The 20,887-nt window shown below is 38.0% G+C and overlaps 1 protein-coding gene across 1 annotated transcript in view; it reads right to left on the minus strand.

Annotated features, from left to right (window-relative positions):
• man1c1.L (mannosidase, alpha, class 1C, member 1 L homeolog) overlaps nucleotides 1-20,887 on the minus strand; it is a 65,759-nt gene that overhangs the window by 13,109 nt on the left and 31,763 nt on the right. Inside the window, exons 4-9 of the mRNA XM_018246776.2 lie at nucleotides 16,589-16,704; nucleotides 15,171-15,251; nucleotides 12,213-12,307; nucleotides 9,340-9,463; nucleotides 8,386-8,479; nucleotides 2,454-2,569 (exon numbers count right to left, since the gene is read on the minus strand). Of these exons, the coding sequence (XP_018102265.1) occupies nucleotides 2,454-2,569; nucleotides 8,386-8,479; nucleotides 9,340-9,463; nucleotides 12,213-12,307; nucleotides 15,171-15,251; nucleotides 16,589-16,704 (626 nt within the window). The remainder of the gene's footprint in view (nucleotides 1-2,453; nucleotides 2,570-8,385; nucleotides 8,480-9,339; nucleotides 9,464-12,212; nucleotides 12,308-15,170; nucleotides 15,252-16,588; nucleotides 16,705-20,887) is intronic.

The following is a 20,887-nucleotide window of genomic DNA, read 5'->3' on the forward strand; positions in this document are numbered from 1 at the left end:
CATTTAGCACTTCCATAATATTATATGAATTGTTAATACGTACAATGTTCTTAGACTCAACTAATGAATGTAAATGACAGAAGGCAGTTCAAAAGAACTCAAACAATACAGCAGTATTGGCCCTTGGCCCTTGTACTTGGGCAAAAATTGAAAGTATTAGTATAACAGAATGAAGTAACCAGTAAAACTGAGATTTTTAATGGGTGCACATTGGCAATCTATGCTATACTGCCTTTAGGGCTTAACCTTTAATGCGTAGTCAACCTTAAATACGCCAATGAAACCATACACACATGATAATATGCGGTTTTCAGCCTGTAGTTTTATTTTCCCATGCATTTCTTGTTCCCCACAATTCCACTCTGAAGAATTCTAGTAAACTTTTGTGAAGAATTCCAAGCGGAAATGCAATTTACATGCAAAATTTAGCCATACTGTTGGTCAATACGCAATGTAATTATGGCATACAATGCAGCAAATACATATATGCACAATCCATCTCGTGAGAGTGTGGCTGCCACATTGCAAATATGCTACATATTTCAGCAGTGTATTTCCAAGCCTGCAGATCCTATAGAGATCAATAATATGGCATTTCCTTGTTGTATTGGCGTATCTGCTAAAAAACTTAAAAAGTGGCTTTGCGTGGCGAATGTTGGCTTGCAAGCAGCCATGTGGGGATTGCTATAGTGCATATTCCATTATTTTCAATAGGGATTTATTTTGTGCGTATTTATGCTCAGGCTGCATGTTTTTAATAATACAACATAAACCACCTCGCCCTTACATTATGTCAAAGGTTAAAGATACATCATCATGAAAGAACAAACTATGTTTCACATTAAAGCTGACGTTCATTCCCTTTGTTGCTAATATTATCTTTCTTTATATAGTACTAGAATTTGAACTATCTCAATGCTAGAGTCAGTCAGATATAATATAACGGTATACTTTCACTATTGGCACTACAGGTCCCTGTAAAGTAACCTTAAAAAACATACTAAGGGGCCTATTTATTAAAGTTTGAGTGATAGAGTTTTTTTTTATCTCAAATGAACTCAGATTACCTCAAAACTCGAAATAGTATCTTATTTAAAGGAGAAGGAATGTTAGGCACCCCAAGTGACTATTTACTCATCTGAAACCCCGGGCCGGTGCTCCTATCAGCAGAAAACTGCACCGGCCCTGGGTGATTCCAGCGAGCACCACGGAGTTATCCTCTTCTGGCTTCTTCTGTCTTCAAACTTTTCCGGGCAAGAGGCATGCATAGTAGAACAAAATATGCGACTTTTTAGTTAAAGTTTGGCTCTTTGCTGTACTGCGTATGCACAGCCACGCAAAGAAAGAGGAAGATGGAAGAGGATCGCTCCGTGGTGCTCACTGGAAGAACCCCAGGGTTCAGGTAAGTCAATACACTCACTTGGGGGTGAATAACATTTGGCATCTGTTAAAATCTTTTATGCTTTGTAAAACCCAATAAAAATGTTGAAGGATAATAACATTTGGCACCCCACAAGTGCAAGAACACTTTCCTTCTCCTTTTTAAAAAAACTTGAACGAATATTATGACCTGAAAACTCGAATTCGAGTTGTTCCCAGGGTCGAGGGGTAATTCGAATCAGAGTTAGTCACGTGATTTCCCTCCCCACCCCTAATTTGCATATGCAAATTAGGATTCAGATTCGGTTTGGCTGGGCAGAAGGATTCGGCCGAATCCTTCTGTAAAAGGCCGAATCCTGGCCAAATACCGAACTGAATCCTGGATTCGGTGCATCCCTAGAACTGCATTTTTAGTATCGAAAAAAACAAATTGGTCAAAGATCAAGAGAAGTTTAATTAAAAAAGAACATTATAGGAAATGATTGTATTTGGAGCTTTTTTAAGAACAGATTTCATGATAATAAATCCATACTTGTTTACTAATATTTGCTTTTATTATGATTATATCTTTATAATAGTGAAGAGCCATGATTATGCTGCAAATGTTATCCTTAAAAAAGGGTTTAAAAGTTATACTTTGTGCTTAGTGATTATTGGGTATTATAAAAACACATATACCCCCTGTTGTAAAATATGAGGATATTAGATCGGTTAATATTAGGTCGGCTCAGAGTTCCATGACTTCGGCCTCATGCTTTTATAGGGTCAGGGAATTCCTTGCCTTGTTATTTAATAATTGGCAAGAATTTAAATGGAAAGCTGCAGAGTAAAAGTAAATGATTAGAAACTTGTCAACTTCATGCCAAACTTAAGACAATATTTTGGGTCTCCATCAGCTGACAAAAAGACTGCAGAATATATGCATATTGTAGTCCTTCGTTGGCTTTTTCTGATATATATTGTTTACAGGGCTTTAGTGTTTGAAGGCCAAATGCCATCTAAATATTTGGCAATAATCTAAGCAGAACAATGTCATTGTTTGCAAATCACATTTACAAAATTTCATATTGTACCTCCAAAGCATCATAGTACATGCTCTTAGCTTCATTATCCTGTCTTGCTGACATCAGCCAAGATTTGATTAAATATTCATAGAAGCTGTCACCAAGTCCTCCAAGTGAAACATGGTCTGCAGAGAGAGAAGTGACACAGGATTTGTAGGAGAGGGATTAAACTGACCTCTGCTTGGCATTTTGTTAATGTTCATGTAAAAATCCTTGATGTTAACCATCTAAGATAAATACTTTGTCATTACACAATGATTACAAAACTGTTTACCCGGTGCAAATGTTACAAGACATAACAGTTATCAACCAATCTAGCCTAGTGGTATTTGAATACAGAGGCTGAGTCATGTGTCTTCATACAGTAAGCTTTGTTCGATAAGTTTGTTTTAATCAGTGTTAGGTTGTGAACTAAGTAGTAAATAAAGGCAAATGTTAAGTGCTATTGTTTATTTTCACTTTCAGTAATTCAATTCATCATCATTAAAACAAGCAGCTGTTTAACATACTGTACGACCTAGAGGTTTGCAGTCCAAGACAAATAACTTATTAGATTGGGTAAATAAATGTAAAAGGGATATATTCAGAGATGTAAATAATGGATGGGTCTTGGCCTGTCCCACAAAATCACTGCTACTGGTTCAATGATATGATATAAGTATATGATATAAGTTCTAATATACCCCCCTTTTTCAACATTCCTTGTTCAATGATAGGGCTTGTGGTGAACATACTTTTTTCCCATTGTTGTTATTGTAGGGCCCTATAGGGATACAGGCCCTATAGAGTTAATCTTTTCACCATTTCCTTGGGTTATTGGGTAGAATCCCTGTTACAAAATACAGTGATAGGCTGAGAGATTTGATGACACTGCTCTGACACACTCCTATATAGTGTGTGCAGGGAGTGGCCTCTTCCTCTTTTGCCTCTGGATGTGATTCCAGCTGGATGTGCTCAGGGGGACTGAGTGCAATAGGCCCAGAAGAAGGCATGTGTCTAAGTCGGGGACCAGGAAACCCCGTGAATGAGGAACAGATATACTAGGGCAGACTTGTCATAGTCTCTCTAGGAGAGAAAGGCAGATCGAATAGAGAGAAAGAGCAGCTGAAGCTCCAACAAGGATTTGCAGTAAGGGAGTAGCTTCCCAGAGGCTCTGTGTGTTGCCTCCAGTCAGGGACCTCAGTGAAGAGGGACTGTAGGGTAGAAGCTGCTTTCCTGACAACTTCCAGGAGGGAAAGGTTGTACTGCAATTGCCTGTGTACTCTCTGTGTGAGCCTATTTTTGATCTGTGTGACCTCTCAATATGCTGTTTTCCTCAAGCTCCTGTGTGAGTATTAAACCTGTGGTCATTTGCCCTTTTTGGTATAATAAACCGTTCCTGATTGTTAAGAACCTCCTGGCGCCCAAGTTGTTTTTGTGTGCACAGTAGCCTGGGGGGGGTTGTAGTTGCACTACACCATAGAGGGAACACTTCCACTTAGCGAAGGCCCTGCCCTGGGTGTAAGTCGCGTGTAACCCATGCTCTAGTGTTCTAGCTGGTGAATTAACCCAGAGTGGCCCAAATAGGTGTTACATAATTATTAATGTGTACATCTGAAATTAAAAGTAAAATCATATTCCACTTCCTGTTCAGTATATAAACAACCCCCTCCATTCTCTCAGCTGCAGCCTGTTAGACTCATTATAGAGAGGTTTCTTATTGGACTGTGATTGTGCTCAGACAAACAGGGAGTAGTGATGGGCAAATCTGTGCTGCTTCGGCGAAAATTTCACAAATTTACAGCAAAATTCGCAAAATGGGCGAAAATTTATTGAAAAACGTATTGAAGTCAATGGGTGTTCGAATAATTTTGCGTGCAACAATTTAGATTTTTTTTTTGGCGCGAATTGTTACCGCAGTTTTGATTGCATTGAAACGTGGAAATTCACGGCGAATTCACATCTGGCAAATTTATTTGCCCATCACTAACAGAGAGTACAAGTTTACTTTCACTTCAACTTTGCCCTGTTTAGTGCAAAAAATAACACAAACCATTAGGGTTGCCATCTTTTTCCAGCTTCAACATTTGGACGGAGGGACAGGACGATGACAAAAAAGGCACAGGGAAATGAACAGCCTATTAAATACCTTGCTGTTCAGTTCAAAACTGGACAGGTGGCAACCCTGCAAACCATACATATTACCTTAATTAAATAAAAAGGCAAAATGCGTGTGCAGCTCAAGCCCTATTCATTGAACTTATGTTGCAACAGAAGGGTATACTGCCCATTTAAGCACATCTGCAACATAACACAATAGGTTAACTTAACTGAAAACAAGAGAATTAGGGTTGGCAAAGATTTTAAGGCCTTATAGGTCTTTTGTCAATCTACACTGTACTGGCAACAGACTGATTTCACATATATGGGGGAATCAATACCAAACAGATGGACGGCACTCCATTCAAGGAAATAGAAAATTTATTGCAGGCTCCTACAAGAATCCAACGCCCTACGCTGCGGACTGAGTACCAAACAGGGATAGAAAGGAGCAGCCAATGGGAGGGTGAGCTTTGAGCGGTTTATTTGGTTTGAAATATATGGGGGAATGTAATAAAAGTTGCAAAGAGCAAAACAATTTGCACAATTAAGAATTAAAATTTACATTTCACAATGTAATATTCTTCCTTAAACTGTTATTACATTGCAAATTTTCATTGCGCATTGCCCACTTTTAAGAAGTGCTTGAAGGTGTCGTAATCTTTTGGAGCAAACATAAGTTTTTCAGTAAGACATTTTATTACATTCACTGTGCACTGGCGCGAACAATAAAATTTGCAAGCCTTCTTCCACTGTTGGAAATAGTCGCTAAACAGTTTCTGGGTTCGCAACAGCAGAGCCGGGCCAATCCAGCCAGGCACCCTAGTCAACCTGGCCGGTCGTGGCGAGTCTGGGTGCATGCATGCGAGTAGACGCTCGTGGGCGAATAGGTCCGCATGCGCGGATCATCACGCTATCGCAAATCTCCGAGAGCAAGTGGGTTAATGGAAGAGAAGGAACCGGACTAGGGATGGGAGTAAGTACGTGGTTGGTGCCCCTCCACCTTTGCACCCTAGGCATGTGCCTACTCTGCCTACCCCTAGTTCCAGCCCTGCACAACAGCTATATTAAATTCACACAAAGAAAAATTTGTTCACACAGAGGCATAATTTTTCGCATTGCGAATATTTTTTCTGTTTACCGACTTTTATACATTTTTCTGAAATAGTAAGATCAAAGATGATAAAAGCTGCTTTTTGTGGCTATGAAGATATTTGGGCCCTTTAAAAACAAAATATATCCCTAAATCTCCCATACCAGCAAACAGAGAGTGGAAGAATTTCAGTATGGTGGCCCATCTTTAGGGTGTTAAGAGGTTGATGTATTTTGGTCCAGGGTAATATGATGATAAGATGTAGAGAGAACCCACATTACCATTTCATTATGTGTCATATCCTTCATGCTAATATCCTACATATATCAATTCTTTATAGCTTCAATTCACCAGGATTATTATCTATTACAACTGTATGGTGACATTTTCATGAGCACTTATATACCCTAGCTATTTTTAATCATGTTGCTCACTGCTTGATACAACAGTGTTTTCTTATAGCTGGAACCATTTCAACCCCTTAAAGCAATCAGCTGTGAAATGTATATTTACCAGTGATATTTCAGCAGATTACGCTATCAACAGTAATTTTGTAACTGCATGAAGTTGCTGCTAAAAATAAAAATACCTGATGAATTGACACAAACTTTGGCAGAGTTAGAGGAATTGCAGTATATATATATATATATATTTATATGTGTGTGTGTGTGTGTGTCCTGTAGCAAGAACTATGATCACTGCAAAGAGAGAATAAAACATCTTGTGCATTGTATAATATTAACAAAGAATTCCATGTTATTGCTCCACGCAGAATGCACATCAACCTTAAACCAAGGGCACATCTGTGTCTACTGAGCTTGGGGGGGGGGGGCAGTTCTGCTGTCTACACAAACAGATACAAATTTCCATCTTAAAAAAACAGAAACATTTAACATATTTGCCTAATCATCATCTATACATTTTCTATACTTTGAATAATCTGAAAATTGTTAGAAAGTTTCTTCTTTACTACTAGTGCTTGCTTTTTAAGATAATGTTTTAGGTACTTCACCCTAAACAATATTTGGTGGTATGTATACAAAATACATTGTAACCCATATGTAATAAAAGGCAGACTTTCACCAGGTGCAGTAACCCATAGCAACCGATGAGATGTTTGCTTTAAACAGACGACCATCACGTATTGCTCTCAATATAAATTTATAGAGGGAGGTCCCCTCCTTTTTCTCATTTTTTTAACCAGGATAAATGGTGATTATTCATGTCTTGTAATAAATTTATTAAAACTACCCTGTGTTAGAACGTCAATAATTACACAATACAGTGCTACCCTCTCTCAGCATCTGTTTCTCTTCATTCTGTCTTCATGCAGCAGTTGGGTGTCAGATGAATGATCCAATATATCTTATAGGGGGCTCCCTTTCCTAACAGATGTATTAGAGCTCACTTAAATAACTGGTTCCAGTATAAACAAAATCTAACAAAATAATTGCCTTTTGCACAAATCCTGCATGTAGAGAGACATGATGGGGCACATTTATCAAGGGTCGAATATCAAGGGTTAATTAACCCTCGAATTCAACCCTTTGTAGTTAAATCCTTTGAATATCGAATTAGAAGGATTTTGCGCAAATACTTCGTTCAATCGATCGAAGTAAAAATCATTCGATCGAACGATAAAATCCTTCGAATAGAACGATTTGAAGGATTTTTAATCGATCGATCGAACAATTTTAGTTCGATCAAAAAAAGCTTAAGAAAGTGATGGGGAAGGTCCACATAGGCTAACATTGTACCTTGGTAGCTTTAAACTACCGAAGTATGTAGTCGAAGTTTTTTTTAAAGAGACAGTACTTCAACTATCGAATGGTCGAATAGTCAAATGATTTTTAGTTTGAATCGTTCCAGTCGAAGTTGAAGGTCGTAGTAGCCTCTTCGATGGCCAAAGTACCCAAAAAAATACTTTGAAATTCGAAGCTTTTTATATTCGAATCCTTCACTCGAGCTTAGTAAATGTGCCCCGATGTGTGGTGATTTTAATAGAGTGAGCTCTAATACATCTTCTAGGCAAAAGGAGCCTCCCTTTAAGATATATTGGATCTAACTGTCAATGATAATCTGACACCCAACTCCTTCATGAAGACAGAATGAGGAGAAACAGATGCTGAGAGAGGAATAGTGAAGATGAACTTGATTGTTTCAGAAACAGTATATAATTTTTAATTGACTATTTAGTAAGTTTCTTATTCCAGTATGCTGAAGCTAATATTACATTTTCATTTTCGCGATAGTTCCCCGTTAAAGTGGCCATACAAGGGCAGATTTAAGCTGCTGATTTGGCCCCTTTAGATTGAGTTGGCAGCTTATCTGCCTGTGAATGGGGTACTTTGCTGAGCCTCCTCAACCGAAAGGCAGGTTTAAAAATGAGGCCCTTGTCCCGATGGCCTCCATTCCCATTGTTGTGATCAGATCAGTCTGATGTTGGATGGGCACATCAGGGAAAGATTGGCTTATTTGGCGACCCTACTAAACAAGCAGATTTTTCAATATGGCCACCCTTCCAGTCTCCCTGTGACATATAAACGTTCTCACTGTGGCATTCAAACTAACTCTACAGCTCCGTAATACAATTTCCACAGATTAAAAGACAAGATAATATTTTGATGCCACTGCTTATGTATGCAAAGCAACCTGTGGTTTATAGTGTTTGGTGGTTTATGATACTGTCTTGTTGAAAGCTCTTGAAGAATATTTAAAGCATGGTAAATTGACTGCTACTTGATAACAGTAAACTATAATTGTACTTACGCTGTACCCAGTTTCCACTGACAGGGCTAAAATAATTAGGGTATAATCCATTAGGTTTTTCAATTTTACTTAAAAGTTTCCGGATTCCATTCACCTGCAAGAAAGAAAAAAATACACCTTGCCATTTATTAACAATAATTGTATCTGTAAAAGAAATTCTACTCATACACTACAGTAACACAAGTTCTATTAATTTACCAAATTGTACATAAAAGCAGAATGTCCAGTAAATTAGAATTGTTATCACAGAAATAAACTGAGAAGAGCTTGCAGTCAGGCCATGATTTGTGGAAAGGCTACAAAGGCCCAGGCCTAGGGTGGCAAGATTAAAACAAATCTACTTATTTTATCCAACACAGGCAGAGAAAATGCATGTGGGGGACCTGTATTTACCACGACCTTTTACTAGCAATGACACAGGATGCACTGTGCTACAATTGTGAAGTTAAATATTATATATTAAGGCAGCAGTTCCCAGACCCCAAAGAGGTCGGCAGCAGGAAGATGACTTGCGCAGGCTCAGTCCGACCCTAGGGTTCCATTTTGTATTATTGATGATGTACTATTTACTACAGTACATTCAATTTTACTATGGCAACATGTTGTCTATGTATGAATCTATATATCTCTTAACATTGTTATAAGGGGACAGAGGAAATGCTGTACCTCTAAAGTGAAAGCTTTAACCCCAAAAATCTGAAAACATCCACGTGGTAAATAAACAATAAAGTAGCATTCTATAGTACAATCATCATTTCCCCCCAGAAATCAATCGGTGAAAGAACGTTGAATCTAAAATGGCCCCCTCAACTACAGGTAGTACTACAGACATTAGTGTGGAATAGAAGTAATGTGCCACTGTTTAATTTAAGAAGAAAGGACAAGAAATGCAAAGGTGACAATCATTCACATAAGAACCATCGGATCCATTAAATACACATGATGATAACTTGCCTTTTCAGTAAAAATTGTGTTTCCAGATAGTTCACTTAGTTGCACAAACTCCAGGTGCAATGTTCCAAATTCAGCCAAAATGCTGCTTCCTGCTGAGGCCCAACCCCAGCTCCAGGTTAAACCACTAAAAATAAATAAGAATTCTCTTATAAGGACCACTTAATTGCTTCAGAAATGTTTCAATTTGTTAGAATGTGTTTTGTTACTTTGAGCAGCTAAAAATTATTTGCATGCTATATTAATGCATGGGGGTAGTGTAGTTAGATCACATGTCATGCTTTGGTTAGGGATCGGGGTCTGCTGTAAGTGTAGTTACATCAGAGGTAACTTGGTAAAAAATGCTAAATGCAGTTTGAACATTTTTCCATTCTTGCATTCAAATCCAAAAATAAGTGTTTGGCATGTGACTTATTGTTTAAATTGGGTGAGACTATCACTGAAAAAAAGCAAACTACTGTAATTTCTGCTAAATACATATCACTTGCATTTTATTCAATATTTCTGCGGAAAAATTAGCCCCAGGTGGTTCTCTGCCCGGGGAATATAACTATTTATATTGTCTCATTAAAATGAAGAATTAAACCTCCCTGAATGAAGGAAGAGATACAGCGGCATGACTGTTATGCAAGAAGAAAGAAAGAAAATAATGATGACTTTGCAGACCATAGTAATAATCTCAGGCAGTGGAGAATAAGGAGATTAACCGTAGTTATTCTGAGTCCAGTAAAATTCATTAGTATACATTAAAAGGCAGAAATAAAACACTGCAGTCTGATTTTAGCGGTCCCTGCCCTTGATTGTAGGCTTGCAGGAATAAGATATTTACAATATATATTTTTAATCGATCCAAAAAGGTTTAGTAAACATCACATTAGCATCTACAAAATTGAATAAGTAAAAAATGTACATAAAATGCTAACTATATGCTGGTGGTGGGAAATTTTACATGCATACTATATTATAAGGAACACAACATAAATTGTAGTCATACTAACCACATAGGAGTTATTTATAAACATTTTTTTTTCATGATTTGTGAACTTTGTGATTAAAACATGAATTCGAGGTATTCAAGTTTAGTTCCAAGATTTTATTCTTTTTTAAATTCAGATTATTTTAATAAACAAACTCCAATCAATCTGCCTGGGTTTTTTACGCTAACTTATTAATTAATTACATTTTCCAGAAAAAAATCAGATTTTCAAGATTTTGTCGGATTTTTCACCTGAAAACTCAGATTTTTTTGCCGGAAAACAGGGTATTGCACAAAACCCAGTGCACTTAAAACTTTGAGACTTGTCCCATTGATAAGCATGCAACTTTGACAGGTCTGAGATGGTGTATTTTCTAATTCGGGCTTTTATATCCTCGGGTTGATAAATTCTGAAAAATTTGTGATTTTTTAAAATTCCGATTTTATTAAAAAAAACAACAAATTTTTCGGAATTTTAGCATTCGGAGTATAGTAAATAACCCCTTAAGTGAAGGGACTTAAGTAAGTAGGGAATTCTGCGTTTATACCTTGGTGCAACCTTGAGTTAGTGTGAGACACTGAGAGACCCCCATAAAACTCTCTGTGTGTGTGTCACTGTACCTGCAAATATTGAATCTACCTAGAAGGATCAGTATAATCTATATTGTTTATTTGATTTAAGAATCACTACTGCCCTTTATTGTTTTAAACACTGTGGGGCACATTTACTAAGGGTCAAATATCGAGGGTTGATAAACCCTCAAATTCGACCCTCGAAGTAAAATCCTACGAATTCGAATATCGAATTCGAAGGATTTACCGCAAATCCTACGATCGATCGAAGGATATATCGTTTGTTTGAACGATGAAATCCTTCGAATCGAATGATTCGAAGGATTTTAATCGATCGAAGGATTTTCCTTAAATCAAAAAAACCTTAGAAAACTGATGGGGAAAGTCCTCATAGGCTAACATTGTGCCTCTGTAGGTTTAAACTGGCGAAGTATGTAGTCAAAGTTTTTTTTAAAGAGACAGTACTTCGACTTTCGAATGGTCAAATAGTCGAACGATTTTTAGTTCGAAACGTTCGAATCGAAGTCGTAGTCGAAGGTCGTAGTAGCCAATTCGATGGTCGAAGTACCCAAAAAATACTTCAAAATTCTAAGTTTTTTTACTTCGAATCCTTCACTCGAGCTTAGTAAATGTGCCCCTGTGTGTGTGTTGAGAGTTACGTTTCAGCTTTGGTCTGAACTCAAATCTGAGAGGGTCATAAATGTAAGTGTTCTGCCTGAAAGCAGCTGGATTTAGGCAATAAAGCCAAGAAAAGCACAAAAATCTGGCAAAAGTCGCTATGTTTTTACCAATAATAAATGCCTTTTACCCAACATTCCAGGAAAATTACACTACACAAATTGTATAAGATTTCTCAATATGGGTGCAAAACGTGTTTCAATTTAACCTGCTAAGTAGGATTGCCTATAAGCATAGCCTTTAAATGCAACCCTGGAAGGTGTAAAGGACAGGGCTTCCTTGCAATAAAGTGTGCTGCGCCTTGAACTTCACACCATATTTTGCAAAGCACATGCAATGGTGCAAGTACAAATAAATGCAAGTAGGTGCCAGCACTTTAATTTTGCTAACCTCTGTTATTTTAAGCATTGTGTCACATGACATACGTTTAGGAACGCCCCCTACAAATCTGAAGAACATTTTTTAAAATCATTCCTTGAAAGGGACCTTTTGCCAACGTAAAAAACAGATTAGCTGTGACCTTTTTCCCCGTGAAACTGCTATATTTCTTGTGGGAACTTCCCACAGCAAATTTATGACTAGTTTGGATAACAAAGAAAGACCAGACATTTTTTTAATTGAGTCTCAGATGCAATAACAAATATCTTACTTCCCAAGGTTGATGATCCCACGTGGAATTCCAGTGGGAGTGCTAAACGCTGGCAGCAGTTTATTTCCAAGGCCTATAGCCTTGTCTCTGAAGACCTAAAATCCAGATTCTGTAGTTAGAATTACTAGGCAAACTGGACTATAAATAAAAAGAGAACACATTTTATAAGAATGTACATTTATAGCTGGTTAATGACATCTGCAAAATGGACTCATTGCAGTTTTCTGTTCTCTAAAAATGTCCATGAAACAGATATAATAGCGCTGTCAACACATTGTTTTTCCTTGTCTTTGTGAACAGCGTAGGGAAAACATCGGCAATTTTAAATCCCATATGACTGCAAATAAAATGAATGGATGGTAGGTAATTAATGCACAATTTCTGGAATAGAATATAGCTGAGTGAAAGGATTCCTTCACTGATATATATTGAGTTTTTTTCCAGGTGCATCTCAGCGGAAAAGTCTGAAACGTTTTCACAGTGAAAGCAAATGCAACTATTCGTTAATAGGAAATGCTCAATGCCATATGGCAGGACATCTCTAAAGAGAATGCTACAATGAATATAGTTTAGAAAATGTTATACTATTGATGTGCTTTATTTAGTTTTTTACTTTGATTTTCAGTGCTAGAGCCTGGCAATGGCTTTTGGCACAGTGTGCATATGGGTTATAGGTAAGTCACCAGCATCCAACAGTAGTGACTTCCTCAAAATAAAGCTTAACAGTCTTTGAAAGGGTTCTGCGGCACTGCACATTCTGCATTTTAGCTTGCATCTTGATCTTTGCTGCATCACATGGTTACTGGCACAAGAAAAAAGGTCCAAAGATGTTGGCATTGAAAGGGGAAAGGAGATGGGCTTTATGGATTTAACACAATAAATACATATATTCTAAGGGAAAATAAAGTTATTTTAATGTGTATTGTGATCCAACTAAGAATTATACAATTCCCTGATAATTTGGCCATCTGTGAATGGGTTGTAGGGATAAACAATTCAAACAATTATATTTTGTTAAGGTATGAGACCTGTTATCCAGAATGCTCGGGACCTGGGGCTTTCCGGATAACAGATCTTTCCGTAATGTGGATCTTCTTGCTTTACGGTCATTAGAAAATCATGTAAACATTAAATAGACGCAATAGGCTGGTTTTGCTTCCATTAAGGATTAATTATATCTTAGTTTGGATCAAGTACAAAGTACTGTTTTATTATTACAGAGAAAAAGGTTATAATTATTTGGATAAAATGGAGTCTATCCATCTTTCCAGAATTCAGAGCTTTCTGGATAACTGGTTTCCTCCCATAGTTGAGTTCTATATTTTACAGCTTCACTTAGGGGGTCAGTAAGAGTCACCCTGGAAGAGAAGAAACTGGCTTTAGGTACAGGGTGCAGCGATAGTGGACGCCAGCCAGCCCTGACTTTATTGGCGTATTGCCTGCCATAGTCTGAATGCACCCCACTTTTGGAGCACGGAGACCTGCAACAATATTCTTTGGGCACAGGATGCAAAAAACATGATGGTTTGTGCCCATTTATTTGCAATTTGCACCCTGCCCTGCACATAGTAAATGAGCCCTTTAGATCTGGATCTAGATCTTTCAGCATTTGCTTTTACTTGCTTTTACTTATATCATTAAGTTTTAAGATTTCTGCCAGAACAGATTATGACCTGTTTAACGCTACTTTTGGGCAGATTTACTAAAGGGCAAAGTGGCTGTCGCTAGCCAAAATTTGCCAGAAATCCAATCCGCAGGGACATCACCAATTCACTAACAGGTGCAGACAACAATTCACTAGAGAAAGAGACCGTCGCTAGTGTTAGTTCGCACGCTATCGCCAGGCGACTTTTCGCTAAGGCAAATGGTCGTTGCTCTGCAAATTCACTAAAGTGCGGATTTTACTGAACGTTACCTCTTTCGCCAGACTTGACTTTGCCATCTCAGACCAGGTGAACTGCTAAAATGGATCTACATCTTCCCCAATCTTATGTCACTTACATCCTATCCTGTCTGCCAAAAATGCATTTTTTTTAAGTGGGATGGCCTGCAAAAGTCCTAACTTAAATTTTTTGGGTTAATATTTTTCCCCAGAGATTTGAGGGCCATGGAACATTAATTTGTGGGCTCATGTCTAGGGCATTATATGAACTCATTTGTCTTTATTAAGGTTCCTTGGACATAAGTAATAAAAAGTGGCCACTTCAAGCATTTGCACCAATATTTCTAATAAAGACGCCCAAACAACTTTACTGTACCCGTCCTATTCAAATTGACCTAATCGTAAGATCACTAGTGACTTTATGCTAGGCATAAACGAACGCTAGTGAATCTTTGCTATGAAATGCTCGCACTGAAGAAGTATTGCTAGCGAAAAGTCACCAGCATTTGGTGCCCAGGACGCAACTTCGCATTTTAGTGAATACTAAACCATACTGGCATTGTGGTAACAAATTTGCTCATGGCAAAGTGGTGCAAAGTGTGCATAGTGGTCGCTGGCGACAATTTGCCCTTTAGTAAATCTGCCCCTTTATTTCTTGTCACTCACTTAGGGGTGTATTTATCAAAGAGTGAAGTTAGAGATCTCCACAGTCCGCTAGAGTGAAATTCCTCCACTCTCCATTCATTTCTTTGGCATTTTTAAAAGAGTATTTACAGTGTATCAATGGGTGAAAGTGAAAATTCACCCTTTGATAAATACGCCTTTTAAAATCCCATAGAAATGAATGGAGAGGTCTCTAACTTCACTCTTTGATAAATATAAATAGGTGAAGTGGTATCAGCAAGCCCCGGTAAACACATTTTTAGAAAACACTTTGCATTGTCAGTATAAACTGCTTTAGAGTGCCCATGTTGATTGTTTTGTATCCTTTTAATTATATATTAATACATGTTATCAATAACATATATTTTAACAGCACTGTCATCATTTAATTTCCATATCTGTTATTAGATTACCTCTTTTCCTGAAAGGAAATATGCAGAAAGCAATCCTCCAATGTAACGGATGTTTACTTCAAACAGGGAGGCTTCTCCATTCTATAAGGACCAAAATATTATTAATCAGTAAGTTTACTTTTTCTTTATTTAAAAACCAGGCTGCAGTTTTGTTGGTCCACTCACTAAGGAAAGAACATAAGGCTGCCTAGTTATACTCTGGAGAGATGGATGTCCACAGAAGACTGCACGATAGAGGCATCTGTCAAACAGTGCCAGGGGCAGAATGCCATCACAAGCTTTCCAGTTGCTGCTCTGGCTGACAACACAAATCTGTAATTGTTTATGAATAACATACTCCAATAATGTACATTATTCAGGACCTTGTCTCTCAGCATATCTGTCTATTATATGCAGCATTTCAGAGTGTAATTGCTGCTTGAGTGATATGCAGAGCAGCTGACCAGATTTTGCAAGAAGGCATTCATTTCCCATCATATGTATAAAGATTTTAGAACACAGAATCTATTCAAAAGAAACCTTTCACCTCTTTCAAAACAAAGCTCTTGCTTTTAAAATACACATACAGACAGAAGTCACCAGTTCCACAGAGCAGTCAAACAGTTTACAACTCCATATCATCATCATCATCATTTATTTCCATATCCAGCCTTTAGCTGTTTGGGGATATTTGGAGCTGCCAGTCCTAATGCTGTAGGGCCCAACAGAGTTTAAGCATCAGCCTAATCAGTATTAATGATATGCCAAATATCTTACCTTGGGGGGCCCATTCACTAAGTTCGAGTGAAGGAATAGAATAAAAAATACTTTGAATTTCGAGGTATTTTTTTGGCTACTTCGACCATCGAATTGGCTACTTCGACCTTCGACTACGACTATGACTTTGAATCGAACGATTCGAACTAAAAATCGTTCGACTATTCGACCATTCGATAGTCGAAGTACTGTCTCTTTAAGAAAAAACTTCAACCCCCTAGTTCGCCACCTAAAAGCTACCGAAGTCAATGTTAGCCTATGGGGAAAGTCCCCATAGGCTTTCCAAGTTTTTTCTGATTGAAGGATAATCCTTCGATCGATGGATTCAAATCCTTCGAATCGTTCGATTCGAAAGGATTTGCGCAAAATCCTTCGACTTCGATATTTGAAGTCGAAGGATTTTAATTCGGCAGTCGAATATCGAGGGTTAATTAACCCTCGATATTCGACCCTTAATACATCTTCCCCTAAAGGTTAGATATGAATAATACAAAACCCTTTCTGGTTTTTGCAGCACATTTCTAGGCCATGCCAAATCAATTCCAGCCTTGTTTAACAAACGTACAAATCTGACCTCTAAAACTGATCTAAATCCTCCAAAGATCAATCAGTACAGCAGACATTATATTTTTTTACAGTAAATTTTGCAAACAATATCTTACCACATTCAGATCAAGGCTGGTCTCTATCCATTTCTGAGCTTCCTCAAATTCCTCCTTCAGACCCATAATAAAAAGTGTGTCCAGCGCATCAACAATCGTGGCCCCCTTAAGGCCACCTGTATAAAAAAATATATAAAAATATAAGACATTAATATATTATGGACAATGAATAAAATATCTCAGCTTCAACATTACGTGAACAACTGAATGTACTGCTTGTACATGGTCTGCAGCTTTGGGCATAGCATGAGCATTAATTATTTAACTAGCTTTAGTTGTATTACTATAGGATAACAATCCTAAGAAAAACTATTGGGTGGCTGAAATTAAAGGTTCATTTTTTATTTATTAACATCAAACTAGGATTTACGCAGGTTATTCCATAGGCAGAACATGTATTGCTGTCAGGGCTGCTAGATGAAGTAAACCAGTATTGCATAAGTTAACTGCCTGTGCTAGTTAAGATGCTGCACTGTTCAGAACCTTACGGAATGTAACATTTTTAGGCATTGAGGCTCAGCTCATGGCATAGGGTTTTTTAAAAGGGCATCTATCTAACTCCCCCGCCCCAAAAAAAACGTATGTAAACTAATTCAGAGTGTTTCTTTGCGCACTTTTGCTATTTACATTAATTTTCTATCTATCGTGGTTTCTGAGTACGGTTGCCACTTGGCCGGTATTTTTTACGGTAAAAATGATGCTTGATGCCAATGTTATTAAAAGGAAAAAACGGCAAGAATAGAGTAAGGCCTGTATTTTTTTCCAGAAAATGTGGCAACTCTATTTCTGAGATATTAGCAGTTTAGACTGCTAATACCAGATTTTTGGAGAATTGGCATCTCTAGGGTTAATTGAATCCAGGAAGTGTACAGATAAAGCACAGACAATTAGTTGCCTATGTACTCATTTTTAGGGTTGAGAAAAAAACGTGAGCACCAAAAAAAGAGACAAAACTTCTGCTACTTTTTTTCTTAAACGTTAGGTTATTTAACAAAAATAAAGACAATTTTATGGTGCTGGGAAAATAAATAAAGTTGTTAGAGACAATTTCAACTGACATCTATTGAACCTCGCCGGCTTTTACTTGCAAGGTTTTTTTTCTGGTAACTTTTCACAGGGGTTTCCATTAATAAATACAGATTCCTTGAGTTTCCAAAGAAAGAGTATTTTTGCGTTTTTTCAGCTGCATTTTTTCTCAAATCGAGAAAAAGAGCAAACTTGAAATTTGATAAGTGAGCTGTTAGTGCTGCTGACACTCTTGGCCTTCATAAGGAGCTGTGTAGCAGCATAAAACTGTCTAAAATTGACAATATAAAAATATAGATCAATGAAGGGCACACCAATGAAACTAAAGTATATAAAATGCTTAGTGAGGTGCAAACAAGAAATCCTTTTTTTGTGATACCACTTGTGTTTGTAATTTATTTGAGTGTGCAAGTCCAATATCTGGAAGTTTATTTCAATGTATTATTTTGAATTTAGATGCCCTTTATGCCTGCAAATTGGTTCCGTGCAAGCCACTCTCCCACTGAGCCTCCTCTAATCAGTTTGGTGAACAGCTCAAACACCACAGTGCTTTATCCATCTACAATTATTGCTATGTCTATTAGGGGAACCTTTACTCTCCATCATGATTTTTTATTCCCTCTGTTCAGTCTGCATAAGTCCTGCATTTTTTCCATAAGCTAGGCCAGAACTAGTGTTAGGCAAAAGAGGTGTGTGTTCCTAGTTTGCAACAGTGTGAACGCATGTGGTGGTGCACATGACTTGTGTGAGTGGAGGGGGTGGGTGCATGCAGTGGTGACATGGGGGGGGCATGTTAGGACGGGTGCATGCCCTGGGCACCCTAGACCTTAACCCCAGCACTGTTCTTAGGGGGAGAGATATTGTGTATTGCCTCCAGATATTTGAGCATGGGGGTCCCTCCAGTTTGTATACCAAATCATAACAATTGCTTATGTACACCATACCCTAGGGTTGGTCAAAGCATTAATAACCTGGGCACTTTCCCCATCCACTCATAATGTTACAAAACAAAAGAACTAACTAAAACATAATACAGTATATATCCCTACAATCACACTGCATATGAAAAGGTAAAAAGGGTAAAAAGACAATTCTCAGAATACGCCAACACTCAATTCACTTATATGGGCTTTTGTGAGAATTTTGTAGTTAGTTGTGCATCCTTTGAAAAATATGGCCCTAGGAGGAACATTTATAAAGCTGTATAAAACTATACTTTTCTGCACCATGTCTTAAATAGAGATGTCGCAAACTGTTCGCCGGCGAACTTGTTCGCGCGAACATCGGGTGTTCGCGCTCGCTGGAAGTTCGCGAACGTCGCGCGACGTTCGCCATTTTGGGTTTGCCATTGTTGGCGCTTTTTTTTGCCCTCTCACCCCAGACCAGCAGGTACATGGCAGCCAATCAGGAAGCTCTCCCCTGGACCACTCCCCTTCCCTATAAAAACCGAAGCCCTGCAGCGTTTTTTCACTCTGCCTGTGTGTGCTGAAGAGATAGTGTAGGGAGAGAGCTGCTGCCTGTTAGTGATTTCAGGGACAGTTGAAAGTTTGCTGGCTAGTAATCGTTTTGATACTGCTCTGTTATTGGAGGGACAGAAGTCTGCAGGGGTTTGAGGGACATTTAAGCTTAGGTAGCTTTGCTGGCTAGTAATCTACCTTCTACTGCAGTGCTCTGTATGTAGCTGCAGTGGGCAGCTGTCCTGCTTCTGATCTCATCTGCTGACTGCTGCAATAACAGTAGTCCTTGTAAGGACTGCTTTTATTTATTTTTTTGTTGTTTTACTACTACTACTACTACTACTATAAGAGCCCAGTGCTATTAGTCTAGCAGTGTTGGGGAGTGGGACTGGTGTGCTAATCTGCTGCTCCTAGTAGTTCAGCAGCACCAACTTTAATTTTTTTTTTTTAATATTCATTTTTTTTTTATTTTACTTTTTTTTATTTTACTACCGCTGTAGTAGTGTATAAGTTGACCTTTTAGGCATTATTTGCCCTGTAGGCATTATTTGCACACTGTTTTCTTCAACCCGCCATCTAGCTGTGTGACCTTGTTCACATTCTGTCTAAATATCCATAATATTACCGTCTCCAGAAAAAACACCGGAGTGACTTTTTTCAAGCAGCATTCATATATTTTACGTAATCCGTATCCACCGCTGTAGTAGTGTATACGTTGACCTTGTAGGCATTATTTGCACACTGTTTTCTTCAACCCGCCATCTAGCTGTGTGACCTTGTTCACATTCTGTCTAAATATCCATAATATTACCGTCTCCAGAAAAAACACCGGAGTGACTTTTTTCAAGCAGCATTCATATATTTTACGTAATCCGTATCCACCGCTGTAGTAGTGTATACGTTGACCTTGTAGGCATTATTTGCACACTGTTTTCTTCAACCCGCCATCTAGCTGTGTGAGCTTGTTCACATTTTGTCTAAATATTGATAATATTATCGTCTCTAGAAAAACCACTTGAGTTACTTTTTTTCAAGCAGCATTCATATATTTTACGTAATCCGTATCCACCGCTGTAGTAGTGTATACGTTGCCCTTGTAGGCATTATTTGCACACTGTTTTCTTCAACCCGCCATCTAGCTGTGTGAGCTTGTTCACATTTTGTCTAAATATTGATAATATTATCGTCTCTAGAAAAACCACTTGAGTTACTTTTTTTCAAGCAGCATTCATATATTTTACGTAATCCGTATCCACCGCTGTAGTAGTGTATACGTTGACCTTGTAGGCATTATTTGCACACTGTTTTCTTCAACCCGCCATCTAGCTGTGTGACCTTGTTCACATTCTGTCTAAATATCCATAATATTACCGTCTCCAGAAAAAACACCGGAGTGACTTTTTTCAAGCAGCATTCATATATTTTACGTAATCCGTATCCACCGCTGTAGTAGTGTATACGTTGACCTTGTAGGCATTATTTGCACACTGTTTTCTTCAACCCGCCATCTAGCTGTGTGAGCTTGTTCACATTTTGTCTAAATATTGATAATATTATCGTCTCTAGAAAAACCACTTGAGTTACTTTTTTTCAAGCAGCATTCATATATTTTACGTAATCCGTATCCACCGCTGTAGTAGTGTATACGTTGACCTTGTAGGCATTATTTGCACACTGTTTTCTTCAACCCGCCATCTAGCTGTGTGAGCTTGTTCACATTTTGTCTAAATATTGATAATATTATCGTCTCTAGAAAAACCACTTGAGTTACTTTTTTTCAAGCAGCATTCATATATTTTACGTAATCCGTATCCAC

The sequence above is a fragment of the Xenopus laevis genome, chromosome 2L (genome assembly GCF_017654675.1).
Source record: "Xenopus laevis strain J_2021 chromosome 2L, Xenopus_laevis_v10.1, whole genome shotgun sequence".
Classification (NCBI taxonomy): domain Eukaryota; kingdom Metazoa; phylum Chordata; class Amphibia; order Anura; family Pipidae; genus Xenopus; species Xenopus laevis.